Source organism: Lagenorhynchus albirostris, chromosome 9 (genome assembly GCF_949774975.1).
Source record: "Lagenorhynchus albirostris chromosome 9, mLagAlb1.1, whole genome shotgun sequence".
Taxonomy (NCBI): domain Eukaryota; kingdom Metazoa; phylum Chordata; class Mammalia; order Artiodactyla; family Delphinidae; genus Lagenorhynchus; species Lagenorhynchus albirostris.
In genome coordinates this window covers 48,106,658-48,122,805 of record NC_083103.1, presented here as the reverse complement: position 1 = coordinate 48,122,805, position 16,148 = coordinate 48,106,658, and the positions used below count along the sequence as shown (strand labels likewise).

At 52.7% G+C, this 16,148-nt stretch overlaps 3 protein-coding genes and 1 long non-coding RNA gene across 6 annotated transcripts; 1 reads left to right on the top strand and 3 right to left on the bottom strand.

The window, feature by feature from the left end:
* The first annotated feature begins 109 nt into the window (after positions 1–109).
* Positions 110–6,706, top strand: ILK (integrin linked kinase). 3 transcript variants are annotated; one of them, XM_060159788.1, is made up of 13 exons: positions 110–185; positions 622–756; positions 3,873–4,038; positions 4,221–4,316; positions 4,504–4,600; positions 4,699–4,782; positions 4,894–4,979; positions 5,113–5,222; positions 5,333–5,460; positions 5,552–5,673; positions 5,773–5,872; positions 5,981–6,111; positions 6,295–6,706. In XM_060159788.1, the coding sequence occupies exons 2-13, from the start codon at positions 668–670 to the stop codon at positions 6,442–6,444; spliced, it is 1,359 nt and encodes a 452-aa protein (XP_060015771.1). In that variant the 5' UTR covers positions 110–185; positions 622–667; the 3' UTR covers positions 6,445–6,706. The 3 variants fall into 3 exon arrangements, with proteins under 3 accessions (XP_060015771.1, XP_060015770.1, XP_060015772.1); XM_060159787.1 differs by having other exon boundaries at positions 120–185; positions 575–756; XM_060159789.1 differs by lacking the exon at positions 110–185 and having other exon boundaries at positions 627–756; positions 3,845–4,038.
* On the bottom strand, positions 1,204–4,984 carry LOC132526055 (uncharacterized). Its single transcript, XR_009542436.1, has 3 exons — positions 4,425–4,984; positions 2,192–2,298; positions 1,204–1,336 (listed from the first exon to the last, which is right to left on the bottom strand). It is a non-coding gene; the product is annotated as an uncharacterized LOC132526055 (long non-coding RNA).
* On the bottom strand, positions 6,675–8,084 carry TAF10 (TATA-box binding protein associated factor 10). The gene is made up of 5 exons (XM_060159790.1): positions 7,831–8,084; positions 7,537–7,691; positions 7,232–7,296; positions 7,029–7,143; positions 6,675–6,845 (listed from the first exon to the last, which is right to left on the bottom strand). The coding sequence occupies exons 1-5, from the start codon at positions 8,060–8,062 to the stop codon at positions 6,756–6,758; spliced, it is 657 nt and encodes a 218-aa protein (XP_060015773.1). The 5' UTR covers positions 8,063–8,084; the 3' UTR covers positions 6,675–6,755.
* An 874-nt stretch (positions 8,085–8,958) lies between these two features.
* Positions 8,959–15,487, bottom strand: TPP1 (tripeptidyl peptidase 1). The gene is made up of 13 exons (XM_060159786.1): positions 15,439–15,487; positions 15,252–15,323; positions 14,849–14,988; positions 13,863–14,013; positions 13,529–13,656; positions 13,252–13,430; positions 12,872–13,070; positions 12,536–12,724; positions 12,227–12,296; positions 11,678–11,798; positions 11,435–11,593; positions 11,141–11,266; positions 8,959–10,967 (listed from the first exon to the last, which is right to left on the bottom strand). Exons 1-13 carry the CDS (start codon positions 15,480–15,482, stop codon positions 10,827–10,829), a joined length of 1,719 nt encoding a protein of 572 aa, XP_060015769.1. The 5' UTR covers positions 15,483–15,487; the 3' UTR covers positions 8,959–10,826.
* Between the last annotated feature and the right edge of the window lie 661 nt (positions 15,488–16,148).

The window sequence follows — 16,148 nt, the reverse complement described above, 5'->3', positions numbered from 1 at the left end:
AGCAGCCGGCTCAGCGCCGAAAACCATCGAGTTTAGACACTGGTGGGCTAGAAGGTCAAGGAAGGAGGGCTGGAGGGCTGGGGGAAGGAGGCCCGCGCTAGCCAGAGAGGGCCAGGGGCGGGGCCGGGCGGCGGGCGCGGCCGGACGGGAGTTCCCCGGAGAAGCCTCCTCCAGCCCGAGTCCCGGTGAGTGTGGGAGCACCCGTGCCCCCTCCCCAAGTCTCAAGCTCTACCAGGCAGTCACCCCTCACTCCGCCTACTCCATTCTGAGTGGGGAACGAAGGCCATCCCCGGGAAGGACCTCCGATCCCCTCCCCCAGGGTATAGGGCGCCTAAACTCCCCCCTCCCCCCAGCTCTGTCCGCGGGTAGGGTCTCTGTGCTTGCTCTCTGACATTCCTTCGGGAGGTACTGCCTCTTAATCACCCCCTACTTCGCCCGACCCGCCTTTCCCTCGCGCCCAGGGGACACAGTACGGGATCATCCCGCTGCCCCCCTAACCCCTTCACAGACCTCCAGTAGCCGGGGACGCAGTGCCCAGACCTCCACCCCAACACAAACACTTCTCTCCTTTAAGGGACAAGGCTTGGGGCTCACCACCCCCTTCCCTGGATCCTTCTACAGTCCCCACGCTTTCCCAATCGAGGGGACTCAGCGCCGGGACGCTGCTATGGACGACATTTTCACTCAGTGCCGGGAGGGCAATGCGGTTGCCGTCCGCCTGTGGCTGGACAACACGGAGAACGACCTCAACCAGGGGTGAGCTGAAGTGGCTGGTGGGGGAGAGGAAGGGTAAAGACATGCTTCTCTCCTTGATGTGGGGTGCTCACGTCTGGTGCGGGCTGCTGACTTTCCTATCTAGTGTGATGAGGGCTAAGCACAGCCAGTCAGCGGGGCAGAGGGTCTCCACACCGGAAGCTGTTGTTTGAGCTGAATCTGGACTGAATAAGAATTTCACAGGCAGAAGCTGCAGAGAACTTTTCTAGCCTCAGTAAACTGCATGGGCAAAAGCTAGGGGGCAAGACACCCAGAAGAGGGTGCCCAGAAATTGTCCGGAGTTCCATATGGCTAGAGGATAGAAGACCTCTGTGGGCTTCTGTGAGCTGAAGCACTGGGTACAAGCGGAGAACGACAGGAGATAAGATTGGAAATGTCTGCAAGGGTCAGCCAGATCATGCAAGAATATTTAGACTATAATAATGCATTTATTCCAAGAACAAGGGTTTAAAGCCATGTAATGATATGATGAGACTGTCCATTTGTTAAGTGTCATCTTGGATGCTTTGTGAAGAGCAGGTGGTGATGTGAAGAGTGGCACCAGAAGTGGTGATAGCTTGGACTGGAATTGGGGCAGGTAAAAAAGGAAAAAATGATCAAATTCCTGAAATCTTTAGGATAAAGAATTGGTGAGACTTGGTGTGGGAAGTGAGGAAGGTCAAAGATGATGACCAGGGTTCTGGCTTGGGCACTTGGGTAGATGGTGGTTCCTTTTACTGACATGGACAAGACTGAAGGGTGATGAGTTCCACTCTGGACATGTTAAAGTGACAGTACAGTGAAGTGGAAATGTTGAGTAGGCTGTTGGATTTCAAGAGAGAGATATGACTTGGAGACAGATTTGGGAGATATTAGCATGTAGGTGGCACCTGAAGAGGAGGGTGTGAAACAGAGGGGATGAGAAACCTACAAGACCAAAAAGGAGCAACTGGAGGTTGAAGGAGAAACAGGAAAATATGCTAGTAAGGCTTGGAGAAGTGAATGTTTCAACAAAAGGGGAGTGGTCAACGGTACTATAGACTGCTGAGAGGTCAAAGAACTTGAGCACTTTAAAGTAACCACTGAATTTACAATTAATTATATGTTTGATGATCTCTGTGAGGGCTGCTTCAGAGGAAAACAAGTGAAGAAACTAGACTAGGTTCCTTCATTTAAAGAACTATACTGAACTTCTGTGCTGGGTGCTAGAGGTCCAGAATCAGACATAATGCTCGCCTTCAAGGCAGCAGCCCTGTGACAGGTTGAATGGGAGGTAGAGAAAGTGAATGTAGACAAGTTCTTTAAGGCTGGCTGAGACAGGAGGACAAGAAAAGCTGTAGTGATGTTGATTCAGCATGGTGGATTTTAATTTTATTTTAAAATTTTAGTTTTTGAGGTTGGGAGATTTTATTTTTTAGGTTTGAGAGGTAAGGATCACCTGTCATCTTCATCCAGGCTTTACAGTTTTCCATTAGGCTTCTATGCTATTTCTCCATAATTCGCAGTCACTCCTTCCGTTTTTCATATAATTCTTCAAAGGGTGCTCTGATAAAGACAGCGAGTGCAGTTAGTATTTTGTTGGTGGGGTTATAACGGGTCAGGTGAGGATGTCCAGTGAGCCTGGCATCTAGGAAGACTCAGCTGCCAAAAGGTGAAGGGGTGGCATTAGCGTAACCGGTGCTGGTTTGAGTAGATAGGCTTTGGGGGCCCAACTGGCTATATGCTGGATATGAAGTGAGGGTGAACTTCCTGCTGGCCTCTTCGGGACTAAAGTTCAGGTTCTGAGGTGACCAGCAGCCTGACAGTGGGCAGAACCCTTGTGCCTATACTTTTGCTCTCAGGCTCTGGCCTGCCCTGGGGCTACAGACTGCCAGAGGCTGATAAGCTGGGGCACAAATTAAAGAGCTGGGATGCAAAACTGACTGATAAGCAGGGGGTGGTGATTGCTTTAGGAAGAGGAAGGGGAATACCCACCTCCCAGGAAAGGTTTTGGCTATCTTTGGGAGCAGATGAGGGCAGCTGTGGAGGGAAATCTAAGTTAAAGGCCACACCCACCACCCACATTGGCTGTGGGGACATCTGGGTGGCCCGCGGTGGCAGCTCCAGGCCCCGCCCAGAGCCCGCACACGGGAAGTGACCGCAGCACTAAGGCATCCTGAGGCTGCCGGCCCAGACCACGGACTGCCCCCCTGCTCCGCCCCTTGGATCTGCAGCCCAGGACTGGAGGGAATTTCCTTTTATGGCCCCAGGCTGTCAGGCCGGCCTAGCTTCCACACAGTTGGGTTTTTTTTTGTTTTTGTTTTTTGTACATTTCTTTTACTTTATAAAATACAAGTTCTTGAGAAAAGAAAAAAGTCAGGTGTAGCTTTCTTTCTAAAGAAGCCATTCTCATTTTCTTGTTTTCTGTGCCCAGGATTGCTTGAGTAGAGGAATCCTGTCTTATGTGGTGGTATCTACTTCATCATGAATGACTTATCAAAAGCATTTCTCCTTTTCATTATAAACCCTTCCAAACCATCATTTTAATTCCATTTCCTTTTTAGATCTTAATTTCAGTATCAGAACCAATCAGTAAGCTTGCTTCCTCTCCCATGAGCTGCGGCTTTCCTTTTCAAACCTACTCCTCCTTCCCATTAACGTGCACTGAACAGCTGCCGTCACTGCTTTCTCTCAAGAAGCTTACAGTCTAATAGACAAGACAGGCCACTAACAGATTTTTACAATCCAGTGTGACAAGTACTGTAGTAGGGGGATGTGCCAGATGCAGTGGAAAACAGAAAGGACCAACAGATGTTGCAAAAGGGGTGCAAAGGAAACCAGATGAAGAATGTTACCACGTAATGAGGGCATGCCAGGGAAGAAAGGCTAGTGGGAGGTGGTGATGGAGACAATGAATCATGTGGATTTGTTGGGATTTCAGGTAGTGGTTGGTTGGGTTTGAAGCTCAGGGGAAGGTCTGAATTGGACAGCTTTGGGAGTTGCTGGCATGAATGAGAATCAAAGTCCTAGAGGTAAAGTTTCTCAGGGAGAGTATGCAGAGTGACTATCAGTTTTTTTTGTATCAAAGCCTTTGCCCCCATCCCACCTCCAGATCAATGACCATTGCCCCTTCCTCAAAGGGACGATCATGGCTTCTCCCCCTTGCACTGGGCCTGCCGAGAAGGCCGATCTGCTGTGGTCGAGATGCTGATCATGCGCGGGGCACGAATCAATGTGATGAACCGTGGGGATGACACCCCTCTGCACCTGGCAGCCAGTCATGGGCACCGTGATATTGTACAGAAGGTATGTATGAACCCCTGCCTCTGTCATCTACTTGATGTACCTGCCTGGAAGTCAGCCATAGGCACTATAACATACCATAGAAAGTATGTATACTCTTCTCCCTCCTTGCATGCCTCAACACACATCTCTCATTTGGGACTGACTGTACCTTCTGCCTCTTTCTGTTTGGCCATGGGGACCAGCTGCTGCAGTACAAAGCTGACATCAATGCAGTGAATGAGCATGGGAATGTGCCCCTGCACTATGCCTGTTTTTGGGGCCAAGATCAGGTGGCAGAGGTGAGTACTCAGGCCCAGAGTTCTGGGATGGGTGGGAAGCAAAGTCTAAGCTTGAGTGGGAGATTCTAGAACCCTCAACCCATCCTATGAGTACTGCCCAGTACTCACGACATTCACAGGGTTTGTACTGCATCTACATTGATGGTTGGTTGTGACTGCCCTCATCACAGCCACCTTTTAATTCCAGGACCTCGTGGCTAATGGGGCCCTTGTCAGCATCTGTAACAAGTATGGAGAGATGCCTGTGGACAAAGCCAAGGCACCCTTGAGAGAGCTTCTCCGAGGTCTGTCCCCACCCACCGCTCATGTCTTATCATGTTTCAGCCTATCTCCTCCCACCACACAACAGCTGAGGTCAAGACTGTTTGTCTTTCTTCCTTAGAGCGGGCAGAGAAGATGGGCCAGAATCTGAACCGTATTCCATACAAGGACACATTCTGGAAGGGGACTACCCGCACTCGGCCCCGTGAGTCAGTTGTGAGGGGAGGGGTGGTGATAGAGAATAATCCTGGGCTCCTGGGGCTGGGTGAGAGGGAGCCTGGTTAGAGGGAAGTACCTGACCTGCCCGTACTCTCAGGAAATGGGACTCTGAACAAACACTCCGGCATTGACTTCAAACAGCTCAACTTCCTGGCGAAGCTCAATGAGAATCACTCTGGAGAGGTGACCCCTGCCCTTGCCCTCCCACCCCCCGACACATTACCTGCTCTGCACTCATTTTAAGTTTTTCCTCCAGTTAGTGGGCAGGAAAGCAGTGGCCTTAGTTAAAGCCTTCTAACCCATATCTGTCCCTCAGCTATGGAAGGGCCGCTGGCAGGGGAATGACATCGTCGTGAAGATGCTGAAGGTTCGAGACTGGAGTACAAGGAAGAGTAGGGACTTCAACGAGGAGTGTCCCCGGCTCAGGTGCGGCAAGGCCTAAACTGGAAGCCTGGGTTCCAAGGAACCCTGCCCAGCACCCGGAGGGAGATCTTTTATGCTGGGTCTCAGCCAGGGACACTCTCTCCCTCTTCCAGGATTTTCTCCCACCCGAATGTGCTCCCAGTGCTCGGTGCCTGTCAGTCCCCACCTGCTCCTCACCCCACCCTCATCACACACTGGATGCCATATGGATCCCTGTACAATGTGCTACACGAAGGCACCAGTGAGTAGGGGATGCCAAATCTCGTCGTGGCGAGGGAGGGGAGAGAAGTGTAAGCCTCTCCAAACTACTTAACTCTTGCCTCCTCTTTTAGATTTCGTTGTGGACCAGAGCCAGGCTGTGAAGTTTGCGCTGGACATGGCAAGGGGCATGGCCTTCCTACACACACTAGAGCCCCTCATCCCACGACATGCACTCAACAGTCGTAGTGTAATGGTGAGGTCACAACTTCACTCCCGGCCCAGGCCACAGAAGCCCTTTCCCTATCTAGAATAGGACTTACCTCCTTCCACACAACTATCTTCTCCTCCTCAGATTGATGAGGACATGACTGCTCGAATCAGTATGGCCGACGTCAAGTTCTCCTTCCAGTGCCCCGGACGCATGTATGCACCTGCCTGGGTGGCCCCTGAAGGTGAGTGAGTGCATTATATTGGGAGGCAGAGAAGGGGCAGCTCAGTAGTAATGGAAGGGAAGCAGAGACAGGATAGGCAGCTGGAACAGTTAAGTCCTGTCCCTCCAGCTCTGCAAAAGAAGCCTGAAGACACAAACAGACGCTCAGCAGACATGTGGAGTTTTGCAGTGCTTCTGTGGGAACTGGTGACACGGGAGGTACCCTTTGCTGACCTCTCCAACATGGAAATTGGAATGAAGGTGAGAGCATAACTGGATATACTTGTGTTGGGGGAATGGTGGTGGTAGTGACAATAATTGTAGTGGGGCTGGGCTCTTCCTACATTTGTTCAAATATACAGAATCCTGTCCTGAGGGCTAGAGGCCGCTCCCCACATGAGACTCAAGTTCTGAGACCCACGTTGTTTTTCCTTGTGCTTGCAGGTGGCACTGGAAGGCCTTCGGCCTACCATCCCACCAGGCATTTCCCCCCATGTATGTAAACTCATGAAGATCTGCATGAATGAAGACCCTGCTAAGCGGCCCAAGTTTGACATGATTGTGCCTATCCTGGAGAAGATGCAGGACAAGTAGGGCTGGAAAGTCCTTGTCTAAACTCCAGAGGTGTCAGGACACGGTTAGGGGAGTGCACCTCCCCAAAGCAGCAGGCCTCTGGTTGCCTCCCCTGCCTCTAGTCATGGTACTACCCCAGCCATGGGGCCCATCCCCTGCCCCCATCCCTACCACTGTGGCCCAAAAAGGGAATGGGCTTAAAGCTTTGTCACTTGCCACACGGTGTCTCCCAGCATGGGAGGGATCAACCCTGCCTGTCACAATAAAGTTTATTATGAAAACAGGCTGGTGTGGGGACAAGGGGATGGACAAGTACATTTAGACTGGGTGGCTCAGGTGAAGTAGTGCGGCTTCTTCACATTGATGCCATACTCGCTGAGGGCAGGGGTCAAGTCCTCCATGGTTAGAGTGTACTTGCGGTCCTGAGGGAAAAGGGAAGAGCACCAACTGAACACAGGAATTCCAGATTTCAATCCCAGGTGGGTGACCCTGAGTAGGTCTTTCACCTCCCCTAGGGCTTAGTTTCCCTCAAAGGGGTTTCAGTATAATTTAAGCCTCTGCTGCTGTAGGAGGTAATAACTGACTCAACGAGCCTCGCCTCACACCTTGCTCTTGCTTCGGGAACTGCCAGAGGCTGTGCCCTTCATTTTGCAGTGCTGTAGGGCATCGTTGGCAATATCTGAGATGAATTTCTGGGCAGCTAGGGAGATGAGCCGAATTCTAGAGAGAAAAAGATGGTATGAGAAGGAGGTGGGCAACAAACTCCACACAAGCACCCAAGGCTCTAACCTGCCCGGAGTTTACTCACATGCGTGGGTCCGAGGCCTCAAAGCCAGCACGGTTCAAGTAGTAACCAGTCACTGCATCGGGGATCTGAGAAGTCAATTAGACGACTGTCAGTGTTAGCCCTGTGTACTATGGGGCTGAGAGTGGGAGGGTACGGGAAATGGAGGGCAAGCCTGGCTACCAGGAAGCTCCTCATTTGGGTGGGCAGAAGGGATAAATCACAAGAGCTAGTAGGGGAGTAAACGCAAGAGGACGCTGCAAACACAGGCGGCGTGGCAGAAGCTGACGTGACAGCGGGCCAGCAGCCTGTTCAGGCGGGAAGCCCACCGTAGGCGTGTAATCCTCCAGCTGCATCAGGAAGTCCACCAGAGGCGTGCTGGACACCACCGGCTTCACGTCTCCGTTGGCCGCGCTTGGCAGCACGTAAACCCCGTTAGACATGGCCCCCTCCGGGGGCGCCGCGCCGCCCGCCGTCACCGGAGCTGGAGGAGAACCAGCAAATTGAGACATGGAGGTGGGAGGCGCGGGGGCCCAGCTAGGTCTGCCTTAACCCTCTGCCCTCACCCGCCGCTGGGGCCAGCCCAAGGCGCGGCCCTCGCCCTCACCCGTCCCGGCCCTCACCCGCTCCGCGCCGCTCGGCCGGCTCCCCGGCCCGCGCCGCCACGGCTCCCGTGCCCCCTGCCGCGGCTCCAGCCCCAGGCCCCCCAGCTGTCCCCGCGGGGCTGGCCTTGTTCTCCGCAGCGACGCCGGCGGGCAGCGCGGCGGGGGCCGAGACCGCGGGTGCCGGGCCCGAGGCCGAGGCGGCAGAAGCCGGCGCCGCCTCGGGGTCCGCGCCGGAGCCGCTGCAGCTCATCGGGCCGGTGGGAGAGGCGGCGAACAGAACCGCTTCCGCTTCCGTTCACGTTACGCACGCACCAGGGTTGGCGTCACACGCCTCGCGACTCGCCCCTCCCACGTCACGTTCGCTCCTCCCTTAGGCTGCTCGTCTCTTTCCGCGGCCCTTCCGGCGGCTAGATGACGAAGGCCGATGGGCGGAGACAAAGTGTTGGAGAACCGCGATAGCGCGAACATTTCTCCTAAGCGGATCCGCTGGGATGGGAACGCTTGAATGTCGAGGAGTCTCTTCCGTAGGTCTGGGACCCCTCACCCAGCCTGACGCCCGAAAACCTTGCTTTGGGGCCCATCGCCCCGACACCTCTCGACCGTTGGTCGCCTGCCAGTCTGCATCCTTCCTAGTCCCTTTATTCAGCCTTTTAAGGGTTTGTAGTGGAGTTGGATAGCCTCTCTCGCTGGCAGCTGCCCAAAGAAGTGAGGGCAACAGGAGAAAGTGCTGCTGCAGATGGGGAGGGAGGTACAGTCCACCCTCCGTATAGGTGGTGAGGGGTGGGCAGTATTGGTTCCAGGACCCTCCCCCAAACCCCCTGTCCCCCTTCCCCCCCTCCCCCGCCATGGATACCAAAACCCATGGATGCTCAAGTCCCTTATATGAAATGGCATAGTATTTGCACTGTATACTTTAAATCATCTCTAGATTACTTATAATATCTAATACCATGTAAATGCTATGTAAATGGTTGCTGGTAAATTCAAGTTTTGCTTTTTATAACTTCCTGGAATTTTTTTTTTTTTAATATCTTCAATTCATGGTTGGTTGAATCTATGGCTGTGGTATGTGAGGATACAGAGGGACGGCTGTCTTTCAGCCTGAATAAACAAGGTCTGAAAAATCACAGCTAGTGAAAGAGTGGGTTTTTCAATGCAGCAAACATTTATTTAATTCCTATTTGCCAGTCCTGAGCTAGGGCCTGCAAATACAAAGTTAAGTAGGACAAGGTTCTAGTCCTCTAGGCACCAATAGTCTTGGAAAGGGAGGCAAAGAGTTAACTGGCCATTTCAACAATATATGGGGGTTTAAATACTGGAGGTAGACACAGAGCGTACAGTGCAAGGGAGGAAGGGAACTAACAGCTGCTGCCTGTATCTGTGTGTTAGGCATTCTATTAACTTTATCCCGTTTAATGATTCCCTGAATATTAGAGGCAGGTATCAATATCCTCACATAACAGATGAGGAAAAAGCTTCAGAGAGTTGAACTTACTTGTCCAAGGCTCTCGCCTAGTCTATATCAGAACCAAGAATCAAACAGGTTTGTTTTCAAGAATCTAGGATTTTTCTGTCATACAAAAATCAACTAGCTTCAGGGAGCCAAAAGGTTCACACGAGAAGGTGACTTCTGAGCTGACTCTCGAAAGAATTCTGTAAGTCAACCAGGCAAAGGGAGCCAGGTGTAATGTTAGGGCCCAGAATATCTTGAGCAAAAGTGAAAGTGTCTGTGGGGAGGGCAGGAAAGGATAAACAATTTGTTACTCAGGAACAAATGGCAAGTAAGGGATTAGGTTTTTAAGTCATGATAAAAAGCCTGAACTATATCCAGTAATCTTTGAAGGGTCTTAATCAAGTAAATGACCTTATGGGATTTGCATCTTACTCTGGTAGATGGTTTAGGGAAGGGCGGAAAGTAAGGACACTTCTTGCAAGGGCCTCCTCAATTCAGAGGAGAGGGAATGTGGCTCAGGGCTAATGTCGTAGCAGTAGAGATGGAGAGAATTCGATGAGTTCTAGATATACTTAGGAAATACAAATGGCAGGACTTGTGGATTGGTAAAGATATATTTAAGAGTTTTAAAGTCAGCAGGACTTGTTGATTGAAGATGATGATGGGAGGAGGTGAGGAAAAGGGAGTCTAGGATGACACTTTAGGTTTCTGGCTTGGTTGGAAGAAGCATAGTGTCATTTACAAAAAGAAACAGAAGAGAACAGTTTGGGATTGGGAAGAAGGGAGATGAAATATTGAGTATCACACATATTACTTTTGAGGTATCGATCACTGTTGGATAAAAACTCTGATATAGGGAGATGGTGATGGCTGTGGATGCCAGTGATTGATTTGTTCCAGGGTCAATGAGTAGAGTGAGAAGAGCAAAAGACTAAGGATGGAGCAATGAAATACAACAACATTCGATGAGGAAGCAGAGAAAGAGAAAGAGGGAAGAGGGAATGAAGGAGGAATAGGGAGTGGTCAGAGGAGAAGTTAAGCCCTGGGCGCTAAGGAAGGAGAGGCAGTAGACTACTGTGACAGCCCACAAAGCAAAGATTGGGAAGTGTCCACTGGATGAAGCAGCAGGGAGGCATTCATTTCTCAGTGTTTCTCAGGGGAGGAAAGAGTGAAAAATAAGAGCAGAGGTCTCATGGCAATGAATTGAGGAGTGAAGATGAAGTGAAATAGTGTACTACACAGACAGTGTAAACAACTGAAAAAAAAAGTTGAAAAAAAAATAAAAGAAGAAATGGAAGAGGGGGCGGTGTGCGGAGGACGCTCCCAAACAGTGCAGGTTATAGCATCTGTAGAGGAACCTGGGCCAGGGGCAGGGGTACCTGAGTATAAGGGAGCAGGTAGCGTTGGGAGTCAAGTCAAGCTCACAGCATTTCTGGGTTAGGGAGATAAGCTGCGGCAGTCAACAGTTGAGGGTTTAGCAGGGCTCCCAACAGTGCAGAACCAGGGACCAAGCCACCGGCTGTGGGGCAGTGGACAGGCCCACTCTTCTAGCAAGAAAGGATCAAGGGTTAATTAGTGTCTTCAGCAGAGCTGGGAAGTTGGGTGTTCCCCAGCCTGTCACAGGATCCCAGCCAGGGCCAGAGCAGAAACCTTGACCCTCCACCTCTTCATTCAGACAGGACTCATGGCAGCCACGTGTTACCTAGGGAGAAGGTGGGCATCAGATCCCGGCTTGCTGATACTAGGAGACTGCAGCACCTCACCTTGTATTCACATTCCAGAGGCTATCCCACCCCATCTGAATTGTCCTCAAGTTCATCTTAGCACTCGACATACTCTTACGTAAGTGGCCACACCCCTCTCTTCCAAACTCACATCAAAGAGTCCTTCCCCATGCTTCTGGTAGAGCCGTGGGTTGAGAAAACCAAGAGGGGGGAGGCCTCTGAGGATTCTGTGTTCATTTATCAGGGATAGGAGTCCCCCAAACACTGGAGTAGAGGCCTGCAAGGGTGAGGGTACAAGTAGAGGTTAGGGGTTCAGAGTGATTGGACTTTTTGGGAGGGATGGATCAGAGGTCTCTGAGGAATCAGGGGTTCTGGGTGTAAGGTCTTGGGGGTGGAGGGTGAGGGTAGTCCCTGGGTGGGGGTTTGGAGCCAGGCTAATTCTCACCGAGGTGCCAGACACCCATGGAATGGGCACATGGTTGCTGACCACCCAGTAGCCATCAGAGAGTGCAGCCACGTCTGGGTAGGCACGGCCGCTGGCATTGAAGTAACTGGATGGTGGCAAGTGGGGACTGGAGCTCAGGTACTGGGCTACAGCTTCCTCCTAAAAGGCATTCTTGAGTGAGTATCATCTGCTGAACTGAGGATCCCACCCGTCCCCCCTCCATCCACACAAACACACACATACCTGGTATGAAGGCCGTGGGAACACATTGCTGAAGCCGCCACCACTGATATAGTCAACAACCTCATCTGTGACTCGGAAAGGATTCTTGAAGGATGTGCCTCCCACCGTGGTGACATAGGGGCTGAGGACAGAAGACAGCATTCAGATTGCAGGGTCCAAAGGGCACCTCCAAAATGCACGGGGATGGGTGAGTATGGGTCTGGGTCTTGCTGGAGGGACTGGGGAAGCACTCTGGTGAAGTATGTACATGGGGATGACTGAGAGATCTTGGGTCCTCAAAGCATGGCCTGAGGTGGCTGCACACTTTTTCCTACGGAACACCCACCAAATCTCCCCCTAAAATGCCTGGAGGCTGAGGAAGTGGAACACTGGGAGCTATGTCCTACTCAGGAGACTCGGGGCCTGCGACCTACAGGAAGAAGAGGGGGGTGCAGGTAAAGTTGAGGGTTGGGCCACAGGAGCACCTGGTGTGATCAAGACAAAGGTTCCAGATCATGAGGACATAGATGAATTGGTGGCCACAGGCAAGTGGTGGGCTGGGGTGCTTACCTGGAGGCAGGGAAGCTGGGACGGAACCGGTGTCTTCCCGAGACAGACCAACACCCAGCCCCACTGTCACCTGGGAGAGAGACCAAGTTTGCCACTCAGTTTAATTGGTCAGAGTTTGGAATGTGGGTTCAGATGTCGGAGAGGAAATTCAAGTGTTAGTCATTACTGCAAGAGGTCAGAGTTGAGGTCAGGTCAGTGGTCCCTGTTGAGTTCAGATTATGAGATAGAGATCAGGTCCAGGAGTCACTGCGGGGTCAAAGTTCTGAGGCTGGGTGGGTGTGGGAGTCTCGGTTTAGAGTAGGAGGTCACCTGAGGCAAAGAGCACAGTAAGACCCCGAGCAGCAGCCTTCATGAGCTCGGTGTTGACCCGCTGGATGTAGGCGCTGCTGAGGGAGTCCTCGTCATCTCCGTAGCTCACGGTGTGCACACGTGGCAGGGCTGACTCATTACTGAGCAGCAGGAGCCACTGCAGGAAGGGCTCCTGTGACTCATGCCGGCCTGAATTTTTTTTGGAGAAGAGGGCACAAAGGCAGTCATTTGGGAGGTTGTCAGGATCTCCCTGGAGTTCACGGGATTCCCTCGGGGAAGCAAAGACCACCACTCACCCCCACCTCTATCCCCACCAGCCAGTCCCCTTGGCAGTACCAGGGCTACTGTAGACCCAGGTGGAGATGTTGGCGCCAGCACTCATCAGGTACTCTACATCTAGGCTGGCCTCGATTCCGGCCTGGCCCCGGCCCTGCTGTCCGACCACACGGGCTACTGATGCCTGGTGTGCAAAGCTCCCACCGAAGAGGTGCATGAACTCAGCCAGGTCTGACTCATGGAAATACTGCTCCAGGAACTATGGAGGGAATCAGAGGAGATATCATGGGTCAGAGGACACAGCCCCAAGGGTCAGGTCAGGGGATACTGTCCCAGATCACAGGATTGGGGGTGAGAGCCCAGGGGTTAGAGTCAGAGAGTCAGCTGATCAGGCACCTTGGGGAGGTGGTAAGGACCCTGAGGCTCTCCGCGTGGCTCACCTGGGCACAGGCTTGACTGTTGTTGGTCGTGCCAGAGCCCACGTCTTGTGCCGTCAAGTTGTACCGCTCACGGATCACAGATGGGGTCACCCCCAGGTGTAGGCCAACAGTCCCTGGCACCTGTGGCTTGGGGCGTTGCCTCAGGGTTGATGTGGGGGGAAAGCGGTGCAGCCCCCCCACTGTGGGGAGGAGTCAGCCTTGAGGAAGAGATCCTTTAGCCTCCAACCCCCCATTTTATCACTGACCCCCCCCCGCCACCAACCCCACTGGGTGTTACCAAAGTCCACGTGGGAGGCCAAGGCCTTCGGGAGCCGGTAGGGACGTGGGGACCTTACAACATGGGTCTCTGCAGGTCCCCCCATATAGTGATGAAACTCAGCCCCAGAGAGCAGCAGCTCTGCTTGTCTGAAGTCAGAGATCAGAGAACAGAGGTCAGAAAGCATGGAACAGAGCTGAGGAGGCTGCCTGAGCATCACGGGGCAGTTAGTCGTTATCTCCCCAAGTGTTTTCACCCACAGGCCCTGGCAAGCTCTCAGCTCCCTTCCACTGCAGTGACGAATCTCCCTGATGGGATGATTGGTGCCCTCCATGAGGCAATTATTCCCTCTTACCGGACACTCAGCCCGCAAGTCAGAAAGTCCTGTGTGGTCACTGAGTGGCAGTTCCGGGCTCCAGCAGCCAAAAGCCATTTTTGGACTGTGTGGAGGGTCAGTGGTGATGGCCGGACCAGTTCAGCCACATCCTCTAGGGTCAGGTACTTTCCTGCAGGGATTCAGTAGAGGCTCGTGCCTTCATTCCTTGCTTTTCTAAGTTGCCCTTTTTGAACTTTAACCAGGAGACACCGGAGCTTAACATGATCGCGAGTCACTGCTCTCCTGTGTGGATGGATCGTGCATACACCTCCCGGGTGAACCTAGACTGCCCCCCTCACCACGAAGGGCTTCCAGCAGGGGAAGCCCACCGTCCAGCTTGACCATTGGAGCAAACCATGGACCTTCTGGAGCATAGTGGGGGGTAAAGTGGGGAGAAGAGTGGAGGGGAAGAGACTGCAGACCAGTGAGGGGGCTGGCAGCAGTCCAGGTGAAAGAGTAATCAGCTGAGTTGGTGGCAACAAGGAATGGTGAGACAGTGGAGTATTTCAGAGCTGGAACTGGCAGCCTTAGGGTTGAATGGAGGAGTAAATGAGAGTGAATTTAGTGGGGGGAGGTGAAATTTGAGGTAATGAGCACTTATATGTACTGGATGCTACTTCCCCATTTGTCTGGTAGTTGGTAAATAGTAGAGTCAGAATTTGAATCCAGATCTGATCACCAAGCCTGTGCTCTTAACCATACCCACTTTCAGTTTTTGAGCCTGATGAACATAGGTGGAAAGTTTTGGAGGAAAGAATGTGAATTAGTTTTGGACACTCTAGTTCCAATTCACCTTTTTATTCAGAAACTCTTTAATGAGGGTCACTGCCATTCATCTGTCCTATACCACCCCCTCGACGGGCCCCAAGAGCACATCCCTGACATGACCTGCACCGTCCCACACTCAGCCCAGTCCTGTGTCCCTTTACTGCATCCCACATCCCGCCCCCAGTCCCATCAGGCACCATAGCGAGAAGAGCCGGGATCCGACACAGCCTGCACCAGCTCGGACAGTCTCTCCAGGTTCTGCTGTCTCAGGGCAAACGTGAGACTCAGCTCTTCCTCAGGGTCCGCACGGCCCAGAGACACCCAGCCTGGTGGCAGCCTGTAGGGTCAGGGGTCAGGCACATGGCCTTCATTAGAGTAGGGATGGGAAGGTTCACCATTAGAACCTAGAACTTGGGGAGGATTCCAGAAGCAGATATGGATCACAGGAGGTGGATTATCGGGGACTGAATCTGGGAACCTGGGAATAAGGCTATGGAGTGGGTACCAGGAGCTGGTAAGGGGGGTGAGGGAGGCTAGAACCAGGAAAATGGGTACAGGAGAGGCCATGGGGTAGGGGTTGTCGGTGCTAAGTCAACTCACGTCCACTGCTGGTCAGGCTCCGGGCTGTAACTGCATTTGCCGGCGACAAAGAGGGCAAGGAGCCCTAGGAGGCTGCAGGGGCAGCACATGGGTTTCAGCAGGAGCTGGACTGTCATTATGTTCCCACCCTCCAACATACACTCCCTCCAACATGATTCCCTTCTCCCAGGGCCCCCTAGTTTCTTACCAGGCTCGGGGGCCCATTCTGCCTTTCTGCAGATCCGCTGTCATGTGACAGATCACATGAGCCCTATAGTGCACCACCTCCCGTCTCTGCCTAGAAACTAGTGACGATGCTGGCTCCTCCCTTGAATGGGTGGTCCTGAATGCTGAAGAAGGGGCGGGGCTGCTCCTCGGGTGCTCCCTCTGTGGACGGTCAAACACTGGGTAAGCTCAGGGCTCCCCACCTGCTGCCAGAATCCAGGACTCGCCACAGTGTAGGGGGTGCTTCAGAAAGGGGCTTTGGAGGCCCACAGACCCAGGTTCTTACGAGCTGTACGGAGCCTAGGTTTCTTCATGTAGAATATGGAGACTATTATGTTAAAAGTGCTCTGCCTCAGAGGGTTGTAGTGAAAATTTACAGAGATAAAGCAGGTGGACCCCTCAGCAGAGAGCCTCACATGGCAAAGGCTCAACAAATGTGTGCTCTTATTACACGCGAGTATATAGGGGCCCCACGGAAAACAAATACACCACGTGGCTGCTCTTGTACCCACCCCCACCTCCCTGAAGACCCTCAGGCCTAGAGCTGGTCATCTCCAAGATCTCTCCCCAGCCAGCCAACCCCTCTCTAGGTCACTGCCACAAGCAAGCCCCTGCTGTCTGCCGTCTTCTGGCCTCCTGCCCACGTTAGAGGGAAAGGTCAACTGCAGAGAGATGTGATAGCCTCAGGTTGGG